The 27,773-nt window shown below is 43.6% G+C and overlaps 3 protein-coding genes across 4 annotated transcripts; 1 reads left to right on the forward strand and 2 right to left on the reverse strand.

The window, feature by feature from the left end:
• trim67 (tripartite motif containing 67) lies at positions 1–17,791 on the reverse strand. Of its 2 annotated transcripts, XM_088403007.1 has the most exons (12): positions 16,805–17,791; positions 12,118–12,213; positions 10,944–11,066; positions 9,322–9,432; positions 8,881–9,034; positions 7,673–7,756; positions 6,290–6,453; positions 5,182–5,320; positions 3,894–4,018; positions 3,114–3,292; positions 2,882–3,044; positions 1–2,464 (listed from the first exon to the last, which is right to left on the reverse strand). In XM_088403007.1, the coding sequence occupies exons 1-12, from the start codon at positions 17,642–17,644 to the stop codon at positions 2,417–2,419; spliced, it is 2,226 nt and encodes a 741-aa protein (XP_088259133.1). In that variant the 5' UTR covers positions 17,645–17,791; the 3' UTR covers positions 1–2,416. The 2 variants fall into 2 exon arrangements, with proteins under 2 accessions (XP_088259133.1, XP_088259134.1); XM_088403008.1 differs by lacking the exon at positions 7,673–7,756 and having other exon boundaries at positions 16,805–17,785.
• A 1,272-nt stretch (positions 17,792–19,063) lies between these two features.
• On the reverse strand, positions 19,064–22,096 carry exoc8 (exocyst complex component 8). Its single transcript, XM_088403012.1, has 6 exons — positions 21,664–22,096; positions 20,953–21,525; positions 20,528–20,816; positions 20,142–20,395; positions 19,831–20,079; positions 19,064–19,510 (listed from the first exon to the last, which is right to left on the reverse strand). The coding sequence occupies exons 1-6, from the start codon at positions 21,955–21,957 to the stop codon at positions 19,103–19,105; spliced, it is 2,067 nt and encodes a 688-aa protein (XP_088259138.1). The 5' UTR covers positions 21,958–22,096; the 3' UTR covers positions 19,064–19,102.
• Positions 22,097–22,571: 475 nt separating this feature from the next.
• On the forward strand, positions 22,572–26,683 carry sprtn (SprT-like N-terminal domain). The gene is made up of 5 exons (XM_088402741.1): positions 22,572–22,991; positions 23,757–23,856; positions 24,009–24,137; positions 24,217–24,478; positions 24,839–26,683. Exons 1-5 carry the CDS (start codon positions 22,744–22,746, stop codon positions 25,534–25,536), a joined length of 1,437 nt encoding a protein of 478 aa, XP_088258867.1. The 5' UTR covers positions 22,572–22,743; the 3' UTR covers positions 25,537–26,683.
• Positions 26,684–27,773: the final 1,090 nt, after the last annotated feature.

The following is a 27,773-nucleotide window of genomic DNA, read 5'->3' on the forward strand; positions in this document are numbered from 1 at the left end:
TGGACTCTCGTTGTCTTTATTTCATCACAGGTAATTTATTTCTCTTCTTTTTTCATATATAAACAACCAAAAAGAAAACATTTGTATTTGTCTTTTTCATATAACCATATAGTCGTACAAAACATTCACATCTTGGCCAGAGAAGAGGGAGCAGGGCGTTTAAATGAGGAGATTAAATTGAAAGAAATAATAGTAATAGGAAGTAAATGCTAGTTGAGCTTCTTTGTATTTACACTTTGAAATACTGTAGAAACAGCAGCAATTTTAACACTGAACAAAAAAAAAAAGAGAGAGGGGGGGCAACATACAAAAAAAGGTTTTCAGACTTACGCAATAAATCATTTTAAATATCAGGTCATGCACTCTCCTTAAATTCCTCCCCTCGTACCTTTAAATAAATAAATATGTAAAAGTTTAAGACATTCATGGGCAGGCAGGCGTGAGGTAAAGGTACTTGACACAACACGGCAGCCACCACAGTGAGCAGCGGGCTCGGGCTGTCCTTCCAAATGTTTGGACGCTCCGTTAAGCCCTTTGACAAAAGATGGTTGCAAATGCACGCTGTGGACAAAAGTATTGGGACGCTTTCTGGAAGTGAAATAAAAAAATGTGATGATGTTGCACTTGTCTGGGAAGACTACAAAAGTTTCGGTCTGCAGTTAAGAGGTCAATGATGTTGGACCTGAGAAGATGGCCTGGTTTGGACATGGTGGTCTTCCACACCAAAACCTTCCACGCTTACATGTTTGGGATCTGGAAATAAAAACGCTTTCGCCAATGTTTTAAGATGAGAAATTAACAGCTGTGGAAACTGTTCCCACCCTAAATGATTAAATAATTAAGAGGCATGTCTCAATACTTTTGTCCATCTAATATAGACAATATTGGCTTGTTGTTGGTCGAGCCGAGCTGACAGGAGGCATCAAATTAACAGTTGAGTAAAACCCTCAAAATAACATCTACATGGTATATTTTGCAACCTTAAATATTTTGCCTCTCGCAGCAATGAAAAATCAAAGGATATATATGTATGTGATTCAAGAAACATGAGCAACCACTTTTATACAATTATATACATATATAAGTGTTTGATACAGTATATGAAGATGAAATGCAATGGCTTTTGATCAGTGTACATTTCAAGAAGCTAGGGCCGAAGCCAGGGTGGCTGCAGTTCCTCCTTTAGGCAGTAGAGGGCGAGCTTTCACAGCAGTTGGCAGTAAACGAAATAATGCAGGAGGCTTTTTACAACGCAGCTTAAGATACTGTCATTTGTAAACTTGTTCGATGCTCACCACATTTCTTTTATCTTATTTGCATATTGTTATTTACACTTTCCCTATTGACGCTTCGAAACGCCTCGAATCAGAATGAAATTCCGCACACTCCCAATCAGGCAAAATGAGAAGAATTTTGTTTCGGGTTATTCAAAGTGGCTCAGTGTTCTCTTTCATGTCACAGTGATCTTTTGCGGGCAGCAGCCACTTTTCATTTGATTCAAGGCAATACTGCAAGAGATTGCGCTATAAAATTACCATGAGATGACAAAAAAAAAAATTTGATTCCCAACGTTGCGTATAAAATATTCACTTTTTGTCTTGAGATTTTCAAATAAGCAGGCTTCACCCCCCACTGCAGACGCATCACTGATGCTGTTTGAGGGAGAGATGCTCGGCCTTGTCACGGCTCATCCAGGATGATGAGGAGACTAATAAACAGCGCAGATTTTTTTTTTTTTCCAGTTGTAGTGAGCGTAAACAAATACATTAATTACCACTGGATCGTGTGTCTTATTTTAAATGAATGTACAACTCTTTAGTTCAAATCAAATCCAACCAATCCGATTGTTCTGTTCCGAATGGAAATTTAAGCAAAATAAATGTCAAACTGTTAACTTGAAGTTGTGAACAGAGAAATAAGAGTAGTTTGCGACATTTCAGACACATATATTGGTGTCGTCATATATGACTTAACCTAAAATAAAAGTTGTGATATAAAAGCAAAAATTGCCTTCACTCGGCTCATGGAGACATTTTTCCGCAGCTGCAGTTGAACTCATGAATTTTTTACATCAGTAACAACCTGAGTTGCGGTGTGAACTCCAACAAAAGCATTCACCGCTGTCACCCTAAAATGTCTTCCAGTTTTTTTGTTTTTTGTTTTTTTTATGCCTGCTCAAAGCACCATATCGTCGGAGCTTGACGCGAAATGACAAAACGTAGTCCTGCAGAGTCTGCTTAATTGCGCGTGCGGCCTTCCGACTCGTACGCGGGGCTGTTAGCGTCAAGCTGAATTTGACAGCACCGAATTGATGTTCAAATCTACAAGAATCTCTTAGACATGACAGCGAAAGCTTGAGAGGACCACTTTGCAGACGCCGTCGGCTTGTGTGTGGGAGATCTTCGGTGTTAGTGTCCTACTGTTTGAAGACCCTTGGCACCTCCAGGCCTGTCATTAGGGTCACCTGGACAGAAATGGACAAGTAAATGAGTGAGTCTTTTCATATACGCAGGGGCATAGCTAGAAATGTTTCAGTATGGTGGCTAGGGTGACAACAACTTTCATTCATGTCTATCGTACTAGCCACAGAAGAACATATATTTCAAATTATGCATTTGGGTCAGTTGTACATTTTATTTTTTAAATATGTGAAAAATTGAAGGGTCTAAAAAGTACATCTGTGTAAAAATAGCAAATAGATTTTAAAATGTTCTTGTTTCTTGTCATTCTTTGACTTTGGCCATCTGTGGCCACCTTGTAGCTTCTCCCTCGCATGTGCATTGTCTTTTTTTTGTGGGTTGACTTGTGATTGGCATGTCAACCGGATTTCTTGTCGCCAAATCAAACCAGCCGAATATCCCAAATTTCAAAGTGCGGCGACCTGGACATTTCTGTTGAGGCTGACGGCGGGCATGAAGACGCCATCCAGGTTCTCAAAGGCAGTCGGTCCGTGTTGTTCCTTGTTGATGAAGAACGTCAGAGTGTGCTTGGTCAGATCCAGGAGGACGCCCACCGTCGAGCCCTTGGTGATGCCACCCTCAGCCCTGCACACACCAAAGACTTTTGTCCCTTGCCAGTCCTGTAGCGTGCTTGTACTTGTATTCGGCACGTACCTGTTGGTGTGCGAGTTGTTGTGCATGAACCAGGAGCGGTTGTTGTCCACGTACATGGCCCAGGCCTTGTCATCCTTGCCCAGCATCATGTCCTTTACCGTGTTGATGCGGGCAATGCCAAACGCAGGGTCCGGGTGGTTGTCATAGCGATCGATGCAGACCTCCCAGTAGTGGATGCCCTGAGATCCAAGAAATATTTGAATCCCTCTTGAAAAAACTCATTGGGGACATCTGCCAATGCTCAAGAATCAAATAAGTACCGTATTTTCAACACTATAAGGCGCACCCTCAATTAATGACACATCTGAAAACTTTTTCCATATATAAGGCGCACCGGATTATAAGGCGCACCCTCAATTAATGACATTTTAAAACTTTTTCAATCACAATATAGTAATACTCAAAGTAATAATGATAACTCCAATAATAACTCTAGACTCTCAATAGCCTAATAACTCAGTCAATATGAGCAACCTTGTTCAACTGTAAACACACCAAAAAATTGGTAGCTTACTTTATCACTTCATTCCCCATCTACGAATCTCAATATCGATCCATATATAAGGCACACCTGCTTATAAGGCGCACCATCAGCTTTTTAAAATAAATCAAGGCTTTTAGGTGCGCCTTATATTGCGGAAAATACGGTAAACTACAAACAAAGACGCAGCAAAAATGCTGTACCTAACAGAGAAGGTGAGCAACCAAATCCAGTGCAGTGTGACCAACTTAAAAATATGGTACCAGTGCAAAATTTGGCGTAGAGCCCTGTAACGTCACCTTGGAGAAGGCGGCGGTTCCGAGCACCACGCGATCATCGTAGCTGTTACACGACACCGTCTGATTCTCATTGGACAGGACGATGTCTCGGTGAGCCGAAGTGGGGTCGAACGTGAAACAAGCCACTGCGGAGGAAGCGGTCGTGATTTAGCATGGATGAATCACGGGCATCGCGTTACTTTTGACTGCGGGGAACAAGAGTGAGCAGAGGAGTGAAATCCGAGTCTGGCGCTTGTTGTGAGTCAACAATCTGTCTGGCGGAACATTTGGGACTTGCGGGCGGTAATGTCAGAGTCACATTTGCTGTGCGAGCGCTCGAGTCTTCAATGAACAGTTATCACGCGGGAGCTTATGTGGCCAGGAAATGAGTTGTCCGAGCACACGCACAATGGTCACGAAGAGTGTTTTGTGACTGATAACAGTTCGTCCCTCTCCTAATTTTTTGTCTGTCGTCATTTCTGAGAGAGAAAAGCAATTAGGATGCGTCTTGGCTTAGCGGCTGACAAAAAGGCAATTTGATCGAGCCTATTGTGTTAATGTTGAGTCTTTATTTGGATTTAGTCCAAAAATGAATGGGCTGCAATTAGTTGGATTAGAAAGCGGGTGGATTTTCGGTGAAACATATGTCACACAAACCCGCTCAACGTACGTGTGTACATTTTTGGAGTGAAAGGAGTCAATGGTAGGAATGGACATTTGACTATTTTGCCGATTTGTACTGTCAATATTTTTTTTTTTTTTTGCCCAAGCAACATTAGATAATTTTCAGCTTTTGTTGATTATGGTGACACCATACAGACAAAATAAGTAGTGCTCTGAGTAATAGAAGACTACATTTCCCATCAGTACCAACAGTGTCATGAAGCCCCTAGTTGATTGAAAAAAGATGGGCTAGTAATGATCGGATAAAACTTTGTTTTTTCGGTTGTTTTTGCAGCTTTTGCCATGCCAGCAGTAAACATGCATAGACGTTTATACCAACTGCCATCTTTGTTGCGAAAAGGGAAAGGGGAAGGAATAGAAACCACACACCGTCGCCATTTTTGTAGTTTTTGTCTGGCAGGGTTCCTGCCACCCTCCTTGAAATTTCTTAGTGCAAGTAAGTGCAAAGTATTTTATGAAGTTTGAAAGGTTCATTAGGGTTGTTTTAAATAGACGGAAGAAAAAGAAGTCATTAATTCACAGTGAACCACCAAACAATTCTTGTGAGTTTGAATCCGGTTTTCTCATGGCCTATCTATAAATGTTTTGGGGAGGGTTTATGTGGAAATGTGCGTGCACTTCATACCGTCAGAGGTCTTGAGCACCACCGTCTTGCTGTAAGGCCCCACGCCGACGGCGTTGTAGGCCTTCACCCTGGTGTTGTACGAGCTGTTGAAATGGAGGCCGTCCACCGTGCACACAGTCTCCTTACCCACGTACACCTCCTGTGCAAATCAAATTTTCCGATTAGCAGAATTCTGTTGTAATTTTAGAAGGAAATAACATGTAGTTGTACAAGCATTTTACGTACTTTGAGAAGCTCTTAGCTATATTCTTTTTAGAAGACAAAGTTCTTGGTTTACATTGATACGATGTAAGTCCTAGTTTAAAATAATACTCATGACTCAAGAAGTCACTTTTTAAAACAAATTACCATTATCAGTTACCATACTAGTTGCCAGAGTAGTCTTATTTTAGAAAATACAGTATGGCAAACTTAGTCGGAATAGCCAATAGTGATATTAAAATCAAATCCTGTGTTTACAGGAAACAAAATCCTAACAAGAATAAATCATTTTTTGGCAAAAAGAAGTCAGAATCTAAGTTTTATTTTTAGATTAGTTTTGTTTTGTTTTTTTCAACTGACATTTTTAATGTGATGGAGTCATGTTTCTTCCTAAAACCTCATTTTTACAAGATATGTAAATATGGGTGGTATCATGAACGATTGATTTCTATTCCTTACTTAGAATCACAAGTATGTAATATGTGTTGTATGATACATCGTATCAATGTCTGTCATCCAATGTTCACAGTTATCACTACAGTGCTCATTTGGCTTAATATTAGATAAGCACTAGTCAAGGGTTTCAGCTACCCTCCTTAAAAGCATATTTGATGAGAATTTTATTACTAAGTACTTTAATTTTATAAGATGAGAATTCTCGTCTATGGCACTAAAAGAGTTTAGGAAATAATTACCGTACTACCTTTAGTTGGCTCAATTTTTACTTGTAAAGACTCCCAAGGAGCTGTCACAAATTTCTTAATCCAACTTGCGTTCAGCATAAAATAATGATGCGCACATATGACTTTTAAAAAGGATCAAAAATCAAATTTCTAAATTCAAATGCAGACAGCTCCAATATTAGCTCGTCAAATGAGTGTATCCCGCGAGCGTGTGCGTGACCGACCCTGTACTGTCCACCGTTGCCGTCGTCCAGCTCCAGAATGTAGCCCTCGATGGGCGCCGCTTGGGGCGCAGTGACCCTCCAAGCCAGGGTGGCGCTGTTGTTGCCGCTGCAGCATTTCTCCAGCTGCAGAAGGGGAGCCGGCGGCACCGGGGGTCCCGGCTCCGCTGCGAGGGGAGGGTGGGTGAAGGGCACATAATCTGTTAGTATATCACCGAATTTTCAAAGTAATCGTTGACCTGCGGGAGCAAAACGGAAAGTTCAAAGACAAACGGGTTGATCCTGTGCGCTGGATTGTGTCAACAAGGAGGATCAAGTGGATTATTAACAGTGCTTCAAGGAATCAAGTTGGGTTCAGTCATAGGGCACACAATCAGTGGAGGATTAGTTCATAAAGGAGGTCGCTGATTTTAAACGCAATGTGTGCAATGAATTTTCCACAAAAAAAATACTAGCGGTGAGAATCATGGAGTAATTTGCAACGGGATGTGAAATATATATTTTCCCCGGCCCCCTGGCCATTGTGTAGCTCCGCCCCTGTCAATACATATATTGTGTATGTACAGTATTACCATATTTTACAATAATAGGGATGGATGTGTACCAATAGCATATGATGTACAGTTTTATTGGGCCGATGTTAAGACGAAAAAAAATTGCCATCCTCCCCCAGTAGGTAGCGCTATAGTATTTTAGATTGACATATGATGTCCGCAAATTGTGTTATCAAAAATGGGTCTTGTTCACAATGGTCTTTAACTGTTGAAATGTATTTGCTCGGTATCAAAAGTACTAGCAGTATTGGTAATTGGTACTAGTGAGTACTCAAACGTTATTAAAAAAAATAATTACCAAACATCTCTGTGTACATATTAACATACTGCATTGGAATAAAATCAGCTAGCATTTCAAAACACCTTCAAACATCATATAAAAAGGCATTTTTTTTCATCACGTATCCTCAAGGGAGTGCCGCACAAAACAAACTGACACATTTTTACTGAAGGGGAGGGAAGGCAGCAGTCAAGACAAACAATATGCACATATAGATTCATTACATGAATATTTAAAAACTGAATTTGCATTTATAGCCACAGAAGTTGTGTTTCCTGCTTTACAAACCAAAACAGAATTGTATTTTGGGGTTGACCCCTTTATTCCCATTTGTATTTCAAAGCGAAACAAATAACTACTTGAGGCTATAAATTTCGCTACTGTCGGTTCTTTTCGGTGCGTTCCAGGGAAGGAAGTGCCAACCTGCTTGAAAAGAACAAACCGTGCGTGCGTGGGTGGGTGGGTGGGTGGGTGGGTGTCGGGGACGGCAAGACGTTTCCGACCGGGGAGGAGGAATAATGGGGAAAGGGAGGACAAGTCTGGAAAGAATACCTCCTGGACTTTGTGCGTCGGCATCAGCTTCAGCACTGCCCGCGGCCTGCTGCATTTGTTTCAATAAGGGACCGTCCTGCACGTCTGGAAATATCATTTGGGGATTGATGCACACACCAAGATCAAAATGTTTAAGTAAACTTTTTTTTTTTTTGGACTGGTAACTGTTTGGAATGTATGAGTGTGTTGAAACGTATTTGCAAGTACTGTACCTTCGATTTTACTTGTTGGCTAAACGTTATACAAATACGTTAAAAAATTATTTTCAAGCCCGAGTGATTAACCATAAGGTCTATATTTGGCTTATTTTTACCTTCCGATTTCTTCACCAGGTGCACACTGGTGTTCATCATTTATGACACATAAATCTATACCATACGCTTGTATCTGAAAATTAACAACAAGGTCATTCTGCTGACCTGTAAATCAAAAAGCAAATCTCAATTTTACAAGCAATGATTTAGCCGAGCAATATAACGAGGCTTGTTTTCAAATGCACCTTACAGTGCACACACACACACACACACACACACACACATATATATATATATATATATATATATATATATAGCTTGACACTTTAGCACTAAAGTGCACAGATTTTAAATTGTGCCAAAAACACTGAAAATCTAGCACATAACATTTCATGACATCGTCGTACAGTTTTTCTCATGTATTCCATATTGCGGCGCAATCATTCAAAAGTGAATCATCCCTAGCGTGATTAAAGTCCTCGTCTTTTCAGTTACGTCGTAAACCCACTGACGGTGCCTCATCACGATGAGTATGTTATTATGTAACACTTAATTACGCAGCATTAAATTGAATCTGTAGACTTGACAGTGGTAACGCTTTGAACAACGTTAGCAGAATAACTGCCATTGGTCACTTTGAATGCTATTGTGCTCGCAAAAAGGATGCGAAACAATGTTAGCTCATGCTCTATATTAGCATTAGCCATTGCGGTGGGGTGCTATGAAATTAAGCATGTGCAGACATGGCAAAATATTCTGGAAATTGCAAGTTAAAACTCTCTTCATTTGCTCATCATTGTAAGTGTGGAAAAAATGACTTAAGATCCAGACTTTCTAGTGCAGTGGCCCAAGATAGAGCAGCTTGGCAGGGGTGGCCCCAAGTACTCAAAAATCTGTACCGCTGTAAAAATTTTAGCTCTTAAAAAAAACTTTTGGGGTCTTCGGTGCATGTACCTTTGCCCTGGCAGAAATCCAGTTGCAGGATGGTCTGCAGGAGAGCGTCAGTGTTGAGCGTGAGCTGGAAGTCGGGGCCCACTTTGGCCTCCAGGTTGCCTTTGACCCACTGATCTTGAGATGACGCCACCCGCTTGATCAGAGCGTCCGAAATCTTGGAAAAATATGAAAATAAATGTCGCCAAATCAAAGCATCTGCATTCAATGTTGATCTTCAAATAAGGACGGCATTAAGAACATTTAGCAGTGTTAATGTAAAACCCTCTTAGCTTTGGAACAAAACTCCTGCTAGAACAACAGAAATGAAAAAAAAACCTGGCATTTGAATAAAATATAGCAATGCCATTGGCGTATATTCTTTATCCTCTGCAAAAAAATGAATCGCAAATACTATTGTTATGGAGTCACTAATAGTGGAGTTTTTCCGGCCCAAGGTCTTACCTGGAGGAAGCCACTGGGGTCGTTCTCCTTGAGCACCTCCAGGCAATACTCCATCATGCCCGTGGTCTGCCGCAGCTTCATGGTGCAGTGGGTGATCTGGTCACGCGCCACCTGGTGGCCGACAATCAAAGTGACACCAACAGTTCAAGGCAAGTGCATCTTAAGCTCTGCGCATATAGGCCAGTGTTAAATATTGAGGAGTTGTGGGAAGTGGGAAAAGCAAGCACGTTTCTGCTCTGCGGGGAAATTCGATTTTGCGCTTATCAAAAGGGAAATTATATCCGGTGTCGACGCGTGTTAGCATCGTTTGAGGCTAATTCGTTTTGAAGCTTTTCAAGCTCTTAGCATTCATTAAGCAGCCTTGCTGAGCTAAATGATGAACATAACTGAAGCTGGCTTTACCTTGCTGATTTGAGGGAAACAAAATCCTATTAAGTTCCTTTTTTTTTTTTAATCTTAGAAATATGTAACATGTAAAACAGCAACAGTTATTTCAGCTTAAAAAAAACAACAAAAAAACATCCTATTTCCGTGAGTCCTTTTCAGTTCATGGCCGCATTAACAAGCGTTGTCCGGAAATGAGAAGCACTTTTAATTAGTCGGAGTCACACGCTTTAATTTGACGGCTAATGGGATCGCGCTTGATTATTCACCTGTCAGCCAGACAATTATGAGTGGCGTGAAAGAGCTTCAAGCCAAGCGCTCTCAACTCACATTCGAAATTTGATCACACATTCCATGCGCCCAAACCGTGAGAATTCTTTGAAAGAACATGTGGTCGCGTTTGGTGAAATGGGCAAACATCTGTCTGTTTCTGGTCTGCAAAAGCAGATTAAGAGACTCCAGCTACAGTAAGTGACTTGAGTGTATACGGGGGGGGACAAAGATAATCCCGTGAGAATAGATTTTATAGCCTGAAAGGGTTGTGCTTACGTAACATTCAAGCGCAGACGCAAGTTTGGTGGCGCCGCGGTTCTGTGGAAACATTTTAATGGGAGTCGTGCCAAGCGAAAGTGTCAAGAAAAGAACAGGTGGAAGTTTTGGACGAGAAAAAAAGACATCATAGTAAAGGCCAGGCTGTCCTCTACTGAGTACACGAGGATTTAGTAGAGTAGTTCCAAAGAGTCAAACGATAGAGACCAAAAACAAATGTCCGCTTTAGTGGACACAAATGAATCGTCCATCCGAACACATTAGACCACATTGAAAAGGTCAGAATGTCCTCTACTCACTATGTTTGAATTTAGTAGGTTAGCCCCAGTGATTCAAAAGAGAAATACCAAAAACGAATGTCTACTACATTGGACAAACATGAATATGCATTAGGATATTGAAAAAAATATAACTGTAAATAAATGATTAGTTTGAGCTTAAGAACGGATAATTGAACAAGTTTAGCCTAATTATCGCTTTGTGCATCCAGTCAAATGAATGCGCAGTTGCTGCCATTTTTTGCAATGTTTACTATATCGAGCTCTTAACTGTCATTGATTAATCGTCTTTGTTTACGGCCAGAAAGCTTATTGATTTTGAACAGTTTGTGGTTGGATTTCGCTGAGTCAGAAGGTTTGAGGAGAAAAAAAATGGCGAGAACGCTGGCTTTGCTGCGATGATGTGCTTACCTTCAGTTTGTATTCCTTCTCCTTGGTGACTTTTGTGAGGAGTTTGGCTTTTTGTCGAGTCAGAGCCTCGATCAGCGAGTCGCACTGAGCCACCAGGCAAGCCTCCAACTCCACGCCGTTCTCCTGTCGCCCGCGAGGAACGCAAAAACATGATTCATAGTGGCACTTGGGCAAAAACTCTAAAGTTTTTAGCTTTTACTCTCAATCCAAACTTTGGTTTCCCGCTGAGCAACCAAAAGGTTTTTCTCCATTGTCTGTTCTTGTGTGGTTTATTAAGCTGTTAAAGACTTCCTTGAAATAATCAACCAACAAATATGACGACTTCTTGTATGAGTGTGCTTATCGTAGCTAGTTAGTTATAATGTATAATGTAGTGGCTCTTTAACTCATTAGAGATGTCAAAGATCTATTTTTCCTCGGCTGGCACTTGCTATAGCTAGCTTCACTGTCGCTAGCTAGCTAGCTTTAGGGTGTTTAGAAACAAATCTCTGAATTCATCACAGACTATTTAACTCATTCAATGATGGCAAACATCCATTTTTTACTGTGCTGGCAGTTTTTAGGTTAACTCATTCATTTGCTATCGCTAGCTTCATTATTGCTTGCTTACTATAATGCAGTAGTGTATTTAGAAACTAATCTCTCAATTTTTTACAAGCTCTTTAAAAACAATGTCTTGCATCATAGTGTGGGCGTAAACCCTGCTTTTATTCAAATAAATCAATCTCTCCTATTATTGTAATTTATGTACTGTCCTGTGATTGCGTAACACATTTAATCTTCCTTCTCGTTATAATGCAGGTGTTTGTCGCCGTACAAAAAAATGGAGTAAAAATCGGATTAAGCGTGTACTTAATTTGGCAGTGAAGCTGGCTGTCACAGCGGAAGACATGTCCTCCCCAAAACGGCCATAATTAACCTTGAGATGACTCTTTTTAATCCGCCACGTGATAATGTTGAATTCAACAGGCAACCGAGTGTGTTGCAAATACTGCGTGTGCCAAACGAGAGCTGCACTTTTGATGCTTCACTGACTTAGCGCTCGCCTTGCCGCTCCTCGGGCGACAACAACAAGGTCAGCGTGTTAGCATGATGTGGGGCTAGCACAATTACAAACGTATGGTTGGATAAAAACCTGCTGATAAACAAATGATTCTTTTTTTTTTATATATACCTGAATCTGTTGCAGCATGTTCTTGAGTTGGACCAGGAACTCTTTTGCGTCTTTAGCTTTGTCTGAGACGCCGTTGAGGGCTTGTGAGAGTTGACACTGTAGAAAAAAAAAGATAAATGAGCTTGTTATTGTTTTTAATCTCCATAACTTGTCTGTCGTATAACATTGAGTGAAAATGACAACATAGAATTAGTCATTTCTCTTTTTTTTTTTTTTAATGCATGACAAAATCATCTTGCGGGCCGGATTAACCCGTTTGGGGGCCAGAATCAACCCCCGGGCCGTATGTTTGATGCCGCTGAGCTCAACCATTAATCTTTTTTTAATTGTTTAAAATTTTGGAAAATCCCCAACCAATGGGCACCAATTCTTGCAAATTTTTCGATGCACGGCCCTGCCTGGACTTCACATAGAACACAGACTTCACAAAGGGTCAAAATTCATTAACATGAATTGTCTCCTCCGAGAGTCATCACGTACAAATTTGACATGTTTTATTCATCATCAGACCTTCATCACGCGCGGTCTTAATGCACCACGTCGATAATCCCCCCTCCACATGTGCACACAGAATAGGGTGGTCTCCCTCCCCCGAGCACGCCAAGATGACTTGATGAGTCACAAATCAAGCATACCCTTCAGCGGTGCTCGTCGCCGTGGAGACCATCTGGCCCACCAAGCTGTCGGGCCCGCGCGCCAAGGCTTGCTAACGAGGGCCGTGATGGATGATGAGAGGCTTTCCTGCATCCTCATCCTCATCTTCATCACCTCTGCCTCATGTGGGGTTTGTTTGATTTTTTTTTTCACCTTTCTTGACATTCCATCACCTAATGTGGATCACATCCGCGACATGGAACTTGTAGCATAGTGAGGCACCGGGTAGTAGTTTCCAAAATGGATGACCACGGGGAGAACAAAAGGCTGTCAACGCCCTTCCCAAATGCTTGACCTTAATGTCAACGACACCCAAAGGAATTGTGGGGGGAGGGGGTGCCTCTTTACAACCATTTATGGTGCTTGCCCTAGCCACTTTAAGTTCTCCTCATTAGCATATTTATGCTTCTTTTATGCCTTCTGTCTGCTGATTGGACACATCTCAAATTATCCTGCTGTGGTTAAAAAATTTCATGGTCCAGTTGCACAAACAGTCAGCGGACGGTGAAAAACTTGATTGACACCAATCCCCCCCCCAAAAAAAGATGAACTTACTTATTTTAAGTACTTTGAACCATAAACATCACAAACTGATATCCCAAAATATAATTATACATTACTATTAAAAGTAAATGCCTAACAGATTATTTGTTTTGGTTACAAAAAAAATAATAAAACCCCCAAGTTTGTGTTTAAATGAACATCCAGCAAAGACTCTCCTTAACAACCCAGGCTAAACCTAGCTATTCCCTAATTTATAGATACATTTTGTCTCTCATTCAGCCTCGAAGCATTAGCATTAGTTTTTCTTTCAAGTGCTTCAGCGCAAAAGAAACTTGATGGCTATAATGGTATTCCATTCCTCCTTTTAAACTGCTTAGCCAGCATTATCTTATGAAGTGCATAACAATTTACCTCTTGATTTGAGTTCTTTTTCTTTCTCAAGCAGTGTGTGCTTCACATACTTTAGTTACTGAAGTCCCCCAACTGGTCGAACCTTCCACTCTCTATATAGAAGCACTTCTTATTCTTGCATGCAGCTGTCTCTCATATAGGAACCATTTCTTACCACACTAAGAGCAGACAGGAATAAGTGAATACATGGGTTATATATATTTAAATGAGATAACTTGCACATTGTTCCGTCAGTCAGATTCCCCAAGCTGTTGTTGTAAATCACAATTCCTACTCAATGTGGCTTTTTGCCTTCCCGGTGGCAGCTGTGTGTTTGGGCATTAATGCATCGCATCAGGCGCAAGGTCAAAAACAATCTGCTATCTGCCCCTTGGTCTTCATCATCCTCTCATGTGCCCGCTACTCGCAATCCTTCCCTGCTTTGGCTCAATTGGTGTCCTTTCTAAATGCGTGAGGCCAAAAGCGAACTCCGGATCACTGTGCCGTTCCCTCAGTAATACTCCAAGATACGTTTAAGGGAGCACGAATTTGCGGTGGCACGTAACCATGGTAACGCCCACGGCTCATTGTTCTGCTGTTGCCATATCCTATCCGAGATCTGGCGTAGAGTTACCCAAAATAAATCATACACGCGCTCAGTTATGTTAGTGGGCCGTTGTTACACACACACACATCACACACATACAACATCTTCTGTGTGGGCTGTGAGCAAGAGGAGAGGAAGTGCAATAAAGTGCACATTAACCTACATTACAGTGCCCGAGTCCACCAGAACAGCCTTGAGTTACTGTCCAGAAAGGAAGGGATGGATGGATGTATGGATGTATGGATGGATGTGTGGATGGATGGATGGATGGATGGATGGATGGATAAAAGACTAGAAAAACCCTGACATAAGCAAATTCCGCAAAGTAGGATCTCCACCTTCCTTCCTTCACCTGACAAACATTGAGCGTACATAAATAAAGTATATGAAATGTAAATGTGTTTAGTAAATCGCCTACCTTTCTTTCCCATGCCCAGTGATCTCTAACCATAGTATGAATGTTAAATATGTGTCCCTTTTTGGGCACAAGCTTCATTTTCTATTACAACACACAATGCACTAGAGCGTGGTGAACGTCCGCTAACTCTCTTCGCAGCCCTGAGTACTACCCTCCTCCCTCACACTGCAAGTTTTCTTAACCCTTGTTTACTTCCTTTAACTCTCTAGTTACAGTATACAGTATGTGTGTGTGTGTGTATGTGTATATATATATATATATATATATATATATATATATATATATATATATATATATATATATATAAAATCAGCCTGTTTTTTTTTAGGTGCGTTCACGTGTGCGTGTGCCCCCAGTGTAAAAGGGAAGCAAGACCAACCTGCTTCGGTGTTGCCATCGCCGTTATTGGGCCCACATCTGCTTTCGTTACCACAGTAACAGCATCTCGTAATGCAACCCGAAGTACTAGCTTTACCATCACATATTTATCTTCACAATTCGAGGCTGTAAAGGTTCATTTAGATTTTTTTTTTAATCTTTATAGTTTATCATTTTAACCATGTTGGAAAAAACAAGCGTAATGGGAATCAGGGCAGCATGGTTTGTCAGACTGATGAGTTCCAAAATATCTACTCTATTTTTTCTGTTGGGTGACCAAATGCAGTGAACCAAGGCGTGCACTCCTTGGGCAACCCCGATGTGAATGGACGCCGTATTAACTGAGCATATCTTATTCATACGCCGCTCATTACTTATCGACGCCCCCTCACCTCCCTGTTCCCTTGATGGGATTTTCACGGTCCATTTACAAGTGCCTCTGGCTGGGGGAAGGGGGAGGAAGATGAGGAGGGGACAAAAAGACACCATCGTGGATGGGAAAATGATGAATGGATGCCATCATAAAAAATCTTCACATTTCCATCTCAGTTTTCAAGATTTAGTGTCAGTCTACATGTTCATAAAACTGAACCTGATATAAAACCCTCGCTTTTATTTTACAGTCTTAAGTAAAAAACTCTTGTGAATTTGCCAACACAAGCTCTTTTGTGTTCCTCTGTGCGATGAGGCGCTCTAAAGCATCCACGGCAGCAAAACAAAATATGATTTCACTTTACTGGGTCTTTAACCTTGAGGGGGATGTCCGAGTTAGCCGGATAAGAGAGCCTTGTCAAAGTCGGTCAGTCGCCATGGTAACAAAGTCCCCTCGCATCACCGGGTTGCTAGCAAGCAAACATAAACATTCAGAAATGTATTTCTATAAACTTAGTAGAAGTCTAATGTTAATCTTTAGTTGATTGTGGTCTACAAATCTGTGACACAAATATTTAAAATTGAAAAGATGTGCAAATTGGCAAAAATAACTTCAATTAGGGCAGGTTTGTCCTAGAGGAAATTGAGAACAGCGGAAACTAGGGATATGCAGATCGATCCAAGTATCGTTCAAAACGCATACTAAAGTTGAGAACTGTAGTATATCGATGCTCGACATATATATTATTTTAGTTTCTCATTGGTCACTCATGCAATCCCATCTTAGTGCATGTCTATGGGGCACTCTTATTGCTACAATCATTCGTAGTTTCAGTATTTTTTATTCCGTTTTTAGAGCAAAGTTAATTTCTTAATTTAATTCCAGTTTCAGGTTTATCTGATGGATTCATGCTAATAGTATAAGTTTAAAAATATTACAGTTCGGTGAAGAACTCAAAACCAAAAAAAAAAAAAAAAGTCTTAATGGGGCAAAAGAATTCAAATTCCTGTTTATTTTATGAACCTAAAAATGCTTGGTATCGGTATCAGCGATACTGGCACCAGTACTGGCACTCGATATTGATTGATACTGAAATATCAAGTATCGCCCAGCTCTAACGGAAACCTCTGATTACATCAGCGAAACCTCTACTTACATGTTTCAGGCCTACAGTTTGAGTATCACAATCGACGTCCTTGTTCGCTTTACGATAAACAAGTTTTGTCTGTTTCCGCCTGACTTCTTGATGGGAATATTTGAAATATATTTTTAAATGAAAATTGTATGTAGGCGTAGACTCCAGCAAGAGATTTGGGTTACGTCACCGCCGTCGTAAAGCGAGGACCCCCGACGCGTCGCATACCTTGTGCTGCTTCCACATGAGTGCGATGGGCTTAACGTCGTGCTTGGCGTGCCGGCCTTCCTCGGCGCACTTGGCGCACACGGGCGCCCTGCAGTTGCAGCAGTACATGACAAAGTTTTCCGCTTCGTGCTCGACGCACGTCGCCGGCTTCCGCGCTGTGGCCGGCGGCTGTCCCGCCGCCGCCGCCCCGGAGCCGGAAGCCGGCTGGCCCGGCCGCTGCGGGGGCGGCGGGACCAAGCGGTGCTTGGCGAGCGGGCCCCGGGACGGGTGGCACCGCTGCTGGCAGGCGTTGCAGTAAAACACATCGCATTGCTCGCACATGACGGCCGCGTCCACCGGGTTGCGGTCGCAGAGCTGACACTTGGGCGCCCCGGAGGCGGCGGAACCCGTGGAGGCGGCGCGGTTCTGCCGGTACCGCGCCACGATGGCCTCCAGGAGGCGGTTGCGAGGCAAACCGCGAAGCCCCCGCTCGTCCAGCGAGACGCTGCGGTGGCACAGCGGGCAGGTGAGCGAGCACAGTCGTTGCTGGTGCGGGTGCAGCGGCGGGGCGGGAAAAACCCGCACGCCGTTGGGCGACTTGAGCTGACACGGCGTGTACGAGCCGTAGCCGCTGTCCGTCTCGCTGTACAGGCTCATCTTGTCCACGTCCAGGTAGTCGTAGTCCGAGCTGGCCGCCGACGCGCGGCTCTGCTGCTGCACGGCCGCGGCGGCCGGTTCCCCGTCCGGCGTGTGCACGCTGATGCTGCGCGCGCACGCCAGGCAAACGTTGTGCGAGCAAGGCAGCAGCAGCGGCTCCTTAAACAGGGAGCCGCACACCGGACATTTCAGCTCTTCCTCCATCGCGACCCGTCCAAACGCTTCCAGCACCGAACGTCTGCGGACAGCTCCCTGGCCCTGGCAGCAGGGCGGGCGGGCGTGCCGTGCGCATGCGCGCGCGCTGAGCGAGGGGGAGGGTCACGTGCAGACCATGATGGATGACTGGAGGGTTTGAGATACCGCGACAACCTATGGAGATAAAATCATTTTCATTTCCGACTTCCTGTTTGCTCTCTTGGAATTCTAGAATGAAGACTACGTCCAAATTCTGCGCCACCGGCAATATTCGTTTATGCGGAGGTCCAAAAATCAGGCAGAAAAAGCCTACACTTTCATCACACCGAGGAGAGGGGAAGCGGCAGCAAAACAGGCCAAAATCTGAAGGCAAGTTTATTTGCTTTAAAGTAAAATGAATATAAACTTAGTCATGGGGGGGAAAGGCTCTCAAATTAGCCCTTGTTACACTAGATGGGAAAAAATAGCTCACTGTTTTGTATTATTGAATGGAATTTTGGGTGGCAGACTTCCTGTTAAAACCTCAAGTCCAGGCGGGGTGAAGATAGAAGGGAAGGGACAGTAAAACAGCCCAAAATCTGAACGTCGTCGCAATGTCGATAAATATGCCACTTTTTACAGCCATTTTAAAAAAAAAAGTGCGTTGGTGAGGCAAAGAAGGAAGCGTGTTCAATCAACAAACGAGTAATCCTTACACACATACTTGAATGAATTCCTTCTCTCATACCCTCGTAGCCTCATCCGATTTGCTCCGGGCGCAGAATTCCCTCGCCGATCCACATGAGTGATCATAACGAGGCGGGAATCGCGCGCTGCCAGTCGGAGACTAAAAATATCCGAGCAAGGAGAACACACTTGAAACACTTGAGTACTCAATGAGCAAGGAGGGGAAAGTTGTGATTTTGTCTGCTTTTTCTCTGGCCTTCTGTGTGTTGGCGCTGCCGTAAGCGGGCGACCAGTAATCAACCTTAGAGGATATAATAATCGTACTAATAATACAAATAGTTGTGAAAGGTGATTATAAGTATTTATGTGCGCATGTGTTAAAAAGGAGTACAGTCAACATTTACATTTATATATTTTCATATCCCTTTTTGTATCCATCCGGCAGCAATATTCATTGATGTCCTGCACATCACTAACTTTCTGCATCTGTATGACATTTAGTCACCTCAAAAAGGCAAGGTTTTTGTATTGGCTCTGGCGTATAAATGTCTAATTTTCAAAGTACCTACATTTACTATAAAAAGATCTCTTCCACTCAAATGCCATTCAAGATGAAATGTTGGATTAGGTCAAATTAGTTGAGAAACTGCCGAGTCTTCATGACTGTTATACTGCTCCCTGATGGCCAATTAGGTTAATTGCAGATATTTCCCGGTAATTTCCCATCTCTTTTCAGCCCCCCCCCCCCCCCCCCCCCCCCCCCCCCCTCCTTAAAAGGGTTAGAGTTGAGCACAGGGTAGGTCAGACCAGGGACGTGGTGCTCTCAGGGTTGATCCTGACGGGCCGGGTGCTCTTGCGGAGTTCCCTTAGCTGCTTGGCGGGCTTGCCCACGGCCTCCTCGAAGCGGCGCTCCACTTCGGGCAAGACGCAGTCGTGCAGGAAGGCGGCGTTGAGCACCACGAAGGCCTTCTTGTCGGCGTCCTGCTCGCAGCGCAGACTGTAGTCCACGTGCTGCACGGCCACCAGCACGATCTCGCGCAGGCTCTCCAGCAGCACCGTGTGCAGCTCGGGGAAGTAGAGCTTCAGGGCCTCCTCAAGGAAGCTCATCAGCTGCTTGGTGAAGGCCACCAGCGTGTAGCTCAGGTTCACCCAGCAGTCGGCGCCCGTGTACGCGTCGAACGTCCGTATGCCGCTCGCACGCATCTCCTCCTGGAGGTGGACACAAAACAAAAAACAAAAAACCCTGCAGATCAGACCAGTGAAAGTGTTGGGATTCAAGATGCGGTCCTTTGTCCACTAGATGGCGCTTATAAACTGCATTTAATTATGGCCTGAAGCGGGGTGTCAAACATATTGCCCACAAAGAGGTTTAACCCGGCCTGTGAGCATTTTGATTGAGTCAATCGATATTTTGATGAGGTCTTGGGTTAGCTTCGTGCAAGTCTTTGTTTTTGACATGACGTCAATCTCTGTGGCTGACTCTCCAGACATAAGCAATCAAGCCTCGCTTGAGCCATATGTTCCTTCACCTTGAGCTTGGCCAGGGCCTCCGGCGTCATGAGGTTCATCCTTCTCCACATCTCCTCGGAGTTGCGATGCTTGCTGGCCTCCACGATGACGTCCTTGTAGCTGAGCAGGGCCGCCTTCACGTCCTTCACCAGCAGAGACTCCAGCGTGAAGGTCAGGTCCAGGCCGATGTCTGTCAGCTGGAGGCAGTGCTCCTTGGCCACCTTCACGCACTCGGACGCCGTGGACAGGCTCTCCTTGCTGTCGAACACCTTCACCGGAATGTTTATTGGAAGGGGCTCTTCTATTTTTGCGCATTTCTAACCGGGTTTACCTGCTTGCTGAAGGCGTCCACGAACATCCTCATGGCCGAGCGGGACCACACCACGAAGGCCGAGTAGCAGCCCGTGTTGCCGGCGAAGTCCATCTGGAACTCCTTGGCCGTCTCCAGCAGGCCGGTGAAGAAGATGTTGCACAGTTTGTGGATGTAGAGCAGCGTGGCGCCCTCGATGCGAAGCTGCCGGATGGCCGTGCGCACGGCCGCCGCGCGGTTCTTCAGGAACAGCTCGCACGCCTTGGTGGACTGGCCTGCAAATGGCAACAGGAGTACATGAATGCAACACTCCAGCTCCCTTTTCCAGGTGACATGCTAACAAAGCTAACAGCTTGTTTATTTTTTTTTCACGATTACGATTGACGATGGCATCTGAAGGTAACGACCTAGCCTGATGAGCTGCGACACGGCCCTCCTGGTGGCCTGAGGCCCGCCGCGCAGCGAGCGGTCCGGCGACAGCTCGAAGACGAGGACGTCCGTCAACTGCTTCACTCGCTCGTCCACCTTGGCCCGTAGCTCCTTGACCTTGGGCGTGAGCGGCTGCTCCTTCAGGTACTCGTTGAGCTTGTCCAGCAGGTCCACGGCGCCCTCAAAGTCCCTCTGGGCGATGCACACGTCCAGGTCCTCGGGCAGCTCCTGGATCCACTCTAGACTCAGGTCCACGCTCTCCTCAACCTTTGGAAAAAGCGAAAGCAACATCACCAGTACAGTCATTAGGAAACAAACTATTTTGGTATTGTTTGACTAGTCTAAAGCCAATAAAGCTAGAGTGATTTTCATTTTAAAAATGAAAGGGATTTTGCCAGTCTACCTCAGCCTGCTCGTCATCATCGTCCTGGTCAAAAGGATTGGTGGACACTTCGGCCCGAACGGGCGAGGCCGGCATCTTCTCCTCTTCCTTCTTGCCGCGCTCCTTGTTGGCTTTGTTCTTCTTGGTCTCGTCCAGGATCTCCAACCACTCCTTCTTGATCTTGCTGTTCTCCGCCTGAAAGATGCGACTGTCGGGGAACATGAGGATCTTGAACATGTCCTTCATGGGCGGGTTGTCCTTGACGTTGACCACGGCGAAGCTCTCCAGGTCGTACAAAGCGTTGTACTTGTACTTGACGGCCCCGCGTCGGTTGGCCAGCCAGGTGGCGATCAGCAGGCAGTCGTTCATGAGGAAGGCGTGCACCTTCTGGACGGGGGACATGTTGTCCACGTCAAACTCCACCAGGTCGCCGTTGTACACCAGGTGCCTTCCGGGGGTGTCCATGATGTTCTTGCCGCCTTCCACTTTCTCCAGGAGCGAGGTGAGGCTCCTCTGCTTCAGTTCCTCACTCTCCTTGGGGAAGGCGGCTTGCATCTCCTTGGAGGTCTCGTCTTTGTCAGTGGACAGCAGGGCCTGCGTTAGAGTTGAAAATCATAGCAATCTCGTGTTTTTATTCAATAATTATTTGGAGGACTCCTAATACATTTTTTGTATGCTGTGGTCACTCTTTATGCGGGCGAATCAGAATTGAGTTAAGGGGACAACACTCGCCTGTGTGATGCTCTCCATTATGCTCTTCTGCTCCGTCAGGATGTGGCTCAGCTGGTACATCTCGCTCTCCAGGTACGAGATCTCCTTGGCCGTCTCGATGAACTGACGGTAGTTCTTGTACACGTTCTTCTTCAGGTTCTGAGCCGTCTCGTCGGCCAGGTTTTGGATCTTCTGTCGGTGCTCCTGAAGGTCTCGATCGCCATCCGATTGCTGAGAAAGCTGCTGCACGTAATTCTGTGGGTTGAAATTGGGCGACTCCAGCAGTCTGCGTAGTCGGTTAGCCGGTTCGGACATCTTAAATTGTGATTAATTGACCACCTTTGACGAATCTAGTGGTAAATATTCGCTAAGATGGACAAAAATTAGTCCATGCCAGGTTCAAACGATTCATTACAGCTAGCAACCAAAACAGGAAGTAGGTGACACCCTACTACGTCACGAGCCCGGGGGGGAGCGTTCCAACGATAAAATAACCTTACTCTCTCTCGGCGGTAATGTCACAAAAATTTGTTTTTTAAAACACGGTGAAACTAAATTAATTTGAAAGATGTCTCTTTGTGTGAATTTGTCGTTAACGTGACATTTTTGTTTGTTTGTTGTGTTCCTTCGGAGCGAATGGTACACTCCTGATATGTTATGAACTGTTCCATTGACTTCCGGATACAAAAGCTTGTTTCTGTCAAGTTAGAGTCTCGAAAGCAAAAAAGAATGTGAGCTGTTCAGCGTAAGTCTTTTGTGTTTTATAAACCGATCATAATTATGAAAATTTCAAAAATAAGACATTAAATATAATCAGTTTTAAATTTTGTTTGTATGTTTTTACTGTGGTATGGCGTTGAATTGTTGTCAAATTCGCCTATCTTGGGTATATGTGTTTTATTTTGAAATAAGTACAGGATTCATTCGTACTATACTATATTATACAATAAGCTGAACCGGCTGCTGGCGCCATGAAACTACTAGCACAGCTCCCCGTTGATTCTCGCCCTTTTTTTTCCCTTTTGTAAATATGTTATTTTTTTACAATAAGTGGCCTGACAGTCGCTTTTGAGAGGCCTCGGGTTTGAAATTCCCCGTAAAATGGATGAAGACTACATCCTCGCCTTGCAGCTTCAGGAGCAGTTCGACAAAGAGCTCAACGACGTGGACGTGGACCCCGGGCCGCCTGTCCCGCGGAAGCCGGAGAGACCGCTGTCCGTCGTGGACCCGTCGTGGGAGACGATTGACCCCACGCCCGACGTGCGCGCCATGTTCCTGGAGTTCAACGACAGGTTCTTCTGGGGCAAACTGAGCGGCGTGGAGGTCAAGTGGAGTCCCCGGATGACACTGTGAGCTCAAGATCGCTGCGCCGGATCGCGCGCACTCGTGCACATGGAAGTCAACAATGAGGCACTCGAGTGCTTATGGGCTGAACCTTTCGCTACAAGAAGTCATGACATTAAGTCAATTTGACTCCCCTAAAATATGGCAACAGTTACAATCAATACCATAGATTTTAGGTCATGTAATGTGTCAATTAACTTGATGCAACACTATTTATTTTTAAAAGCCAAATCTTTCTTTTTTCACATATTTAGAAAGACTCCATTTCCACCATAACATTCACAAAGCTAAATCAATGTTACTTCCTGATGAATAAATAAATAATTCTAAGATTATTGATGTGTATGAATAATTCCACTAAATAAATTAGCAAATCTAACTATACATCCAAACAATTGTAGTAAATAGAAATAGGTTTCTGAGATCATTAATGTGCATTAATGAATTCTTCTAATTAAATGCAAATTATTGTCTGTATGTTTTGTAAATAGAAATATTTTCAAAGATAGTATGTATCAAGTTATTTCAACTAGTTAATTGGTAAATCAAAATTAAACTCTACCAAATATTTGCAAAATTGAAAAAAAAATGTCTTTGAAATAATCAGTATGCATACATTACTGTAGTTCCTCCTTATCATTATTGTTCAAATATTTAGTTAATAATTTGTTCATATAAATTTCATTCAATGAAGTAGTACAACTCAATCAAAATTCTGGTATATTTAAATAGTCATTTTCCGTAACGCTAAATGTTGTCTGTGGCGGCAGCTGCGCCGGCGTGTGCTGTTACGAAGGTCGCGGCGGACTTTGTTCCATCAGACTCAGCGAGCCTCTGCTCAAGCTCAGACCCCGCAAAGACCTGGTGGAGGTAACTTGCTTGCTTTTATATATGTGTGTGTATATACGGTATGTATCTGCTTCTTTAGGTACATATGTCTGTATATGTATATATATATATTGGTGTCGTATGCCTGTTCTGGTATCATATAAAAGGTATGTATACGTTTCGCGCTTGATCAGACGCTGCTGCACGAGATGATCCACGCGCTGCTGTTCGTGACGCACAACGACCGGGACCACGACGGACACGGGCCCAATTTCTGCAAGCACATGAACCGCATCAACAGGGACAGCGGCGCCAAGATCACCGTGAGCTGCCCATCCCGTACCGCCGTTCTCACTTTTTTTTTTTTTTTTTCCTGATGGAAGCCCCTCCTCTTTGTGCCAGGTGTACCATAACTTCAACGAGGAGGTGGACTCGTACCGCCGGCATTGGTGGCGCTGCGACGGGCCGTGTCAGCAGCGGAAGCCCTACTTTGGCTTCGTGAAGAGGGCCATGAATCGGGCCCCGTCCGCCCTGGACCCCTGGTGGGAGGACCACCGGAGGACGTGCGGGGGCACCTACGTCAAGGTGAAAGAGCCCGAGGGCTACGGCAAGAAGAAGGAGGCCAGAAAAGACAAAAAGACGCCTGCTGTTGAAAAGCCCGCGGGTAACGAATGGCGTGATTACTTTCATCATTTCATGACTTGACTGTTTTGTTTACATTTTATTTGTAAGCCCTTTATACTTACAACTTTTGATGAAAACAGCAACAATTTGACTGCTTATATCGCCTTTTCCTTAATTTTTTTAGGTACTTGACATTTTGGTTTATGTTTTAATTGTTTTTTTTTCCATCTAAGCTGTCAAATGATGCTGTTTTTTATTTTACAATTTATTGCCTTTGGATATCATGTTTTTTTCTTTGATTTGAAGGTCTTGCATAATTGTATTTGTTTTTTTATTGTTAATTTATTTTTTATTTCCTATATTGCCTTTTCTTTCATAAGTATTTTTTGGTGACTTTCAGGATGTCGAGACATTCGAGACGTGATCGCATTCAGCGGCAAAGGCTTTGTCCTGGGCGGGGCTTCCTCCTCCTCCTCCTCGACGACGTCGACCGGCTTCGCCTCCTCCACCGTCAGTAAGCCCGGCACGCTTTCCCTTCCGACCCGAGAATTTCTCGCGGTTCAGCCGGCGGCGGCGCAGGGCCATAAGGTGCCCACCAAGAAATCTGTCGCAAACACTCGCGCGTTTATCATCATCGACGGCTCGCCAGTTAGGATGGTTCACGGCGTTGGCGTCGGAGACAATGATAGCGGTCGTGGGGTTCGCGGCGGGGGCGGCGACTTTGATGGTGGAAAGTGCAAAGAACCAGATAAACGCAAACAGGCATCCATTGATACTTTATTCAAAAAGTCAACAAATCATTCAGGCGTCGATGTCTCTCCGAGTCAAACAAAGTCCCCGATTTCCACGCCGCCGAAAAACCCGGCGACCCAAACGCCTCCGTTTAAAAAGAGACCTCTGGATGACCTAAGCGGCGTCTATGAGCTCTTCAGCAAGAGAGTGAAGATGGACACCAAAGAAGACACGCCAACAAGTAGCCACGCCTCCACCTCGTCCTTGTCTTCGCCCGGTTTGGCGGTGATGGTCACATGTCCCGTATGTCAGAGCAGCGTCCAGGAGTCAAGCATCAACCAGCATCTGGACTCCTGCCTCTGCTGAACCGGGACACTGAGGACGTGGGGGTAGTCTACTCGCACTGTGACGTACTGATAGCTGTTCCTAATATTTTGAACATTTTATGAGTCAAAAAATGTATTGGGGAAACAAGGTTTAAACTAATGTATTTTACAAGGTACTAGAATGTTGAATTTTATCCAGTCAACCCCAAAGCGATTTGAGGTATAGCCTAAATTTGAGGCCTTGTTTTAAAGAAATACTTATCTGTAGCCCAAATTCATTCATTTAATAGAATTCAGGTTAATTGGATTGGCTTTTAACAAGCACATTTTAAACGGATAGTCTACATTTTCAGCAGTAAAAGTTTTAATATTTTGCCTGTAATTTATTTGATTAACAAAATTGTTTTACGTATAATATTAATACCTTTAAAAAGACATTTTGCCACTTGCTGCCGACTAAAAACTGACATTGCATGTGCTCAGGGCTCGGGTAGCAACCAATCAATGCTCTGCCAGTTTGTCATGTGACATTCACAAGCTGTGCTGTGGTTGGTTGTTAACCTTCCAGCATATGTGATGGTGGTTTCAGTTCACAGCTAGTGGATTGTTTTAAAAATATTTATTGTACGTGAAAAATAATTTAGCTAGCAAATTAATTATAGACAATATAAGAAGTGGATAACTATACGCCAGCCTTATTTATTAAAGGTAAGTTGAGCGTCTCAAAATATTAGAAACAGCCGTCAGTGCAGGAGCGACAGCCACAAAAATATTAATAAAGTGTTAAGGGAACGTTTGATGGATTTTGCACAAAGTAAGTAGTTTGATGTTGATGTTTTACTCAGACACATTTTGCCTTAAAAAAAACAAACACGCAAACTTGTGTTTACTTTTACAGCTGCTGTTTACCACATTTTTACACTTAAAAAATTTGATAGACATTTCCCCTAATAATATTAATAAAAATGCTGTATTGTTGTTTCTGCATTAAATCAGCAAGAGACTATCCTAAGAGGTAGTCATGTTTCACATTATTTATTTTGAAGAACCCTTGCCTCGATGGGTATCAAGTTCTTGCTGCGGATTGAATCGATTGTTACCAAATATAACTATCATAAATCTGTACAAGTTTGTACGTTTGTTACATTTTTATCTGTTTTGAAATGTTAATAAAGTTTTTCAATTCAGTCTGTCTTTTGTGTCTTAAGTGAATGGGTGTGTGGTTGGGTGGCTGGTCGATGGGAGGTCAGAGGTCAACGGTATAAGAAGGCCAGCTGCTAGGCCAGATGGAAGAGAAATGACTCATGAAAGTATATTTTTAGTCACCGGGGGAGGACAAAAACATCTGCTCCAAATACATCATTTAATAAATCAGCAGGCGTTAAGTAAGCGGCTAAGTAGAAGCCGTTAGCGCAATATTAGCTAAAGTGCTAAACGTCATAGAACAGCTGCTGCTCACCATGAATAAATAATGTTAAAATAGAAGCTGGCTCAAGATCAATTAGTTCGTACATAACTTAGTTTTATGATCATGACAATGGCCGCGAATGTCAAAGACCTATTTATTTATTTTGCTGCATATTGGTCACTGATGCTAACTTGTTCTTTTGACGGTAGGATTAGCAGAGGCCTCCCGGGGCTTTGCATGCATCCCCGCCAGGGGGTCCCGTCGCGCATGCTTAATCCTCTGGTGTCGGCACACTGTGAAAATAACATTGTGTACTGTAAACAGTTGGTCCTGGATCAGCCTTTTTACACTCTTCGGCTAATTGCTGAGGAAAGTGAGGATTAAGTTGTGCTTTCCAGGGCCCAGACATGAACACACTTTTGCACACCATACTCTTTAATCAATAATATTTTTTTTGCAAGAATTATAACGAACTCAAAAGTTGTGATGATGAGATGGCATTTAGTTTCATTTTAAGGGGTGTTTTGTGCACTGTTTTCAATATTATTGCCCCATTGTGGTGCCAGGGCCTGCTGGCGGGGCTGGAAGTGAAGGCCACCATCTGTCTTTTGTCCTATTGTTTCTCCCTCAAACACACAACCACACACACATCCAAACAGAGACACTTTTATTGCCTCGAATTGAACATGGAGGAAAGACTGCACACATTCGCAATTCATTTTAGTGGTTACAAATCAAAATGCATCACTTTGTGTCCACAAATTTTTAGCATGGTTTTATATTGGCGAACAGAAATGGATTCATGACAACGAAGATTAAACATGGGTAAAGCAGGACTATCTATTAAACCGTTTTGGGGTTTTTTTCTG

This window comes from Hippichthys cyanospilos, chromosome 20 (assembly GCF_059441005.1).
Source record: "Hippichthys cyanospilos isolate Australia breed blue-spotted pipefish chromosome 20, RoL_Hcya_1.0, whole genome shotgun sequence".
Taxonomy (NCBI): Eukaryota; Metazoa; Chordata; class Actinopteri; order Syngnathiformes; family Syngnathidae; genus Hippichthys; species Hippichthys cyanospilos.

Excerpts from the sequence above, each read along its gene's own strand:
- trim67 (XM_088403007.1), bottom strand. The coding sequence starts at position 17,644 with ATGGAGGAAGAGCTGAAATGTCCGGTGTGCGGCTCCCTGTTTAAGGAG. Across the intron at positions 7,757-8,880 it reads GGATTTCTGCCAGGGCAAAG|ACGTGCAGGACGGTCCCTTA; the intron begins GTACATGCACCG and ends TGATATTTCCAG. Across the intron at positions 3,293-3,893 it reads GAACCGCCGCCTTCTCCAAG|GGCATCCACTACTGGGAGGT; the intron begins GTGACGTTACAG and ends CTTGGATCTCAG.
- exoc8 (XM_088403012.1), bottom strand. The coding sequence starts at position 21,957 with ATGTCCGAACCGGCTAACCGACTACGCAGACTGCTGGAGTCGCCCAAT. Across the intron at positions 21,526-21,663 it reads TAATGGAGAGCATCACACAG|GCCCTGCTGTCCACTGACAA; the intron begins GCGAGTGTTGTC and ends ACTCTAACGCAG. Across the intron at positions 19,511-19,830 it reads AGGCCCTGGCCAAGCTCAAG|GAGGAGATGCGTGCGAGCGG; the intron begins GTGAAGGAACAT and ends GTCCACCTCCAG.
- sprtn (XM_088402741.1), top strand. The coding sequence starts at position 22,744 with ATGGATGAAGACTACATCCTCGCCTTGCAGCTTCAGGAGCAGTTCGAC. Across the intron at positions 24,138-24,216 it reads ACAGCGGCGCCAAGATCACC|GTGTACCATAACTTCAACGA; the intron begins GTGAGCTGCCCA and ends TCTTTGTGCCAG. Across the intron at positions 24,479-24,838 it reads TGCTGTTGAAAAGCCCGCGG|GATGTCGAGACATTCGAGAC; the intron begins GTAACGAATGGC and ends GGTGACTTTCAG.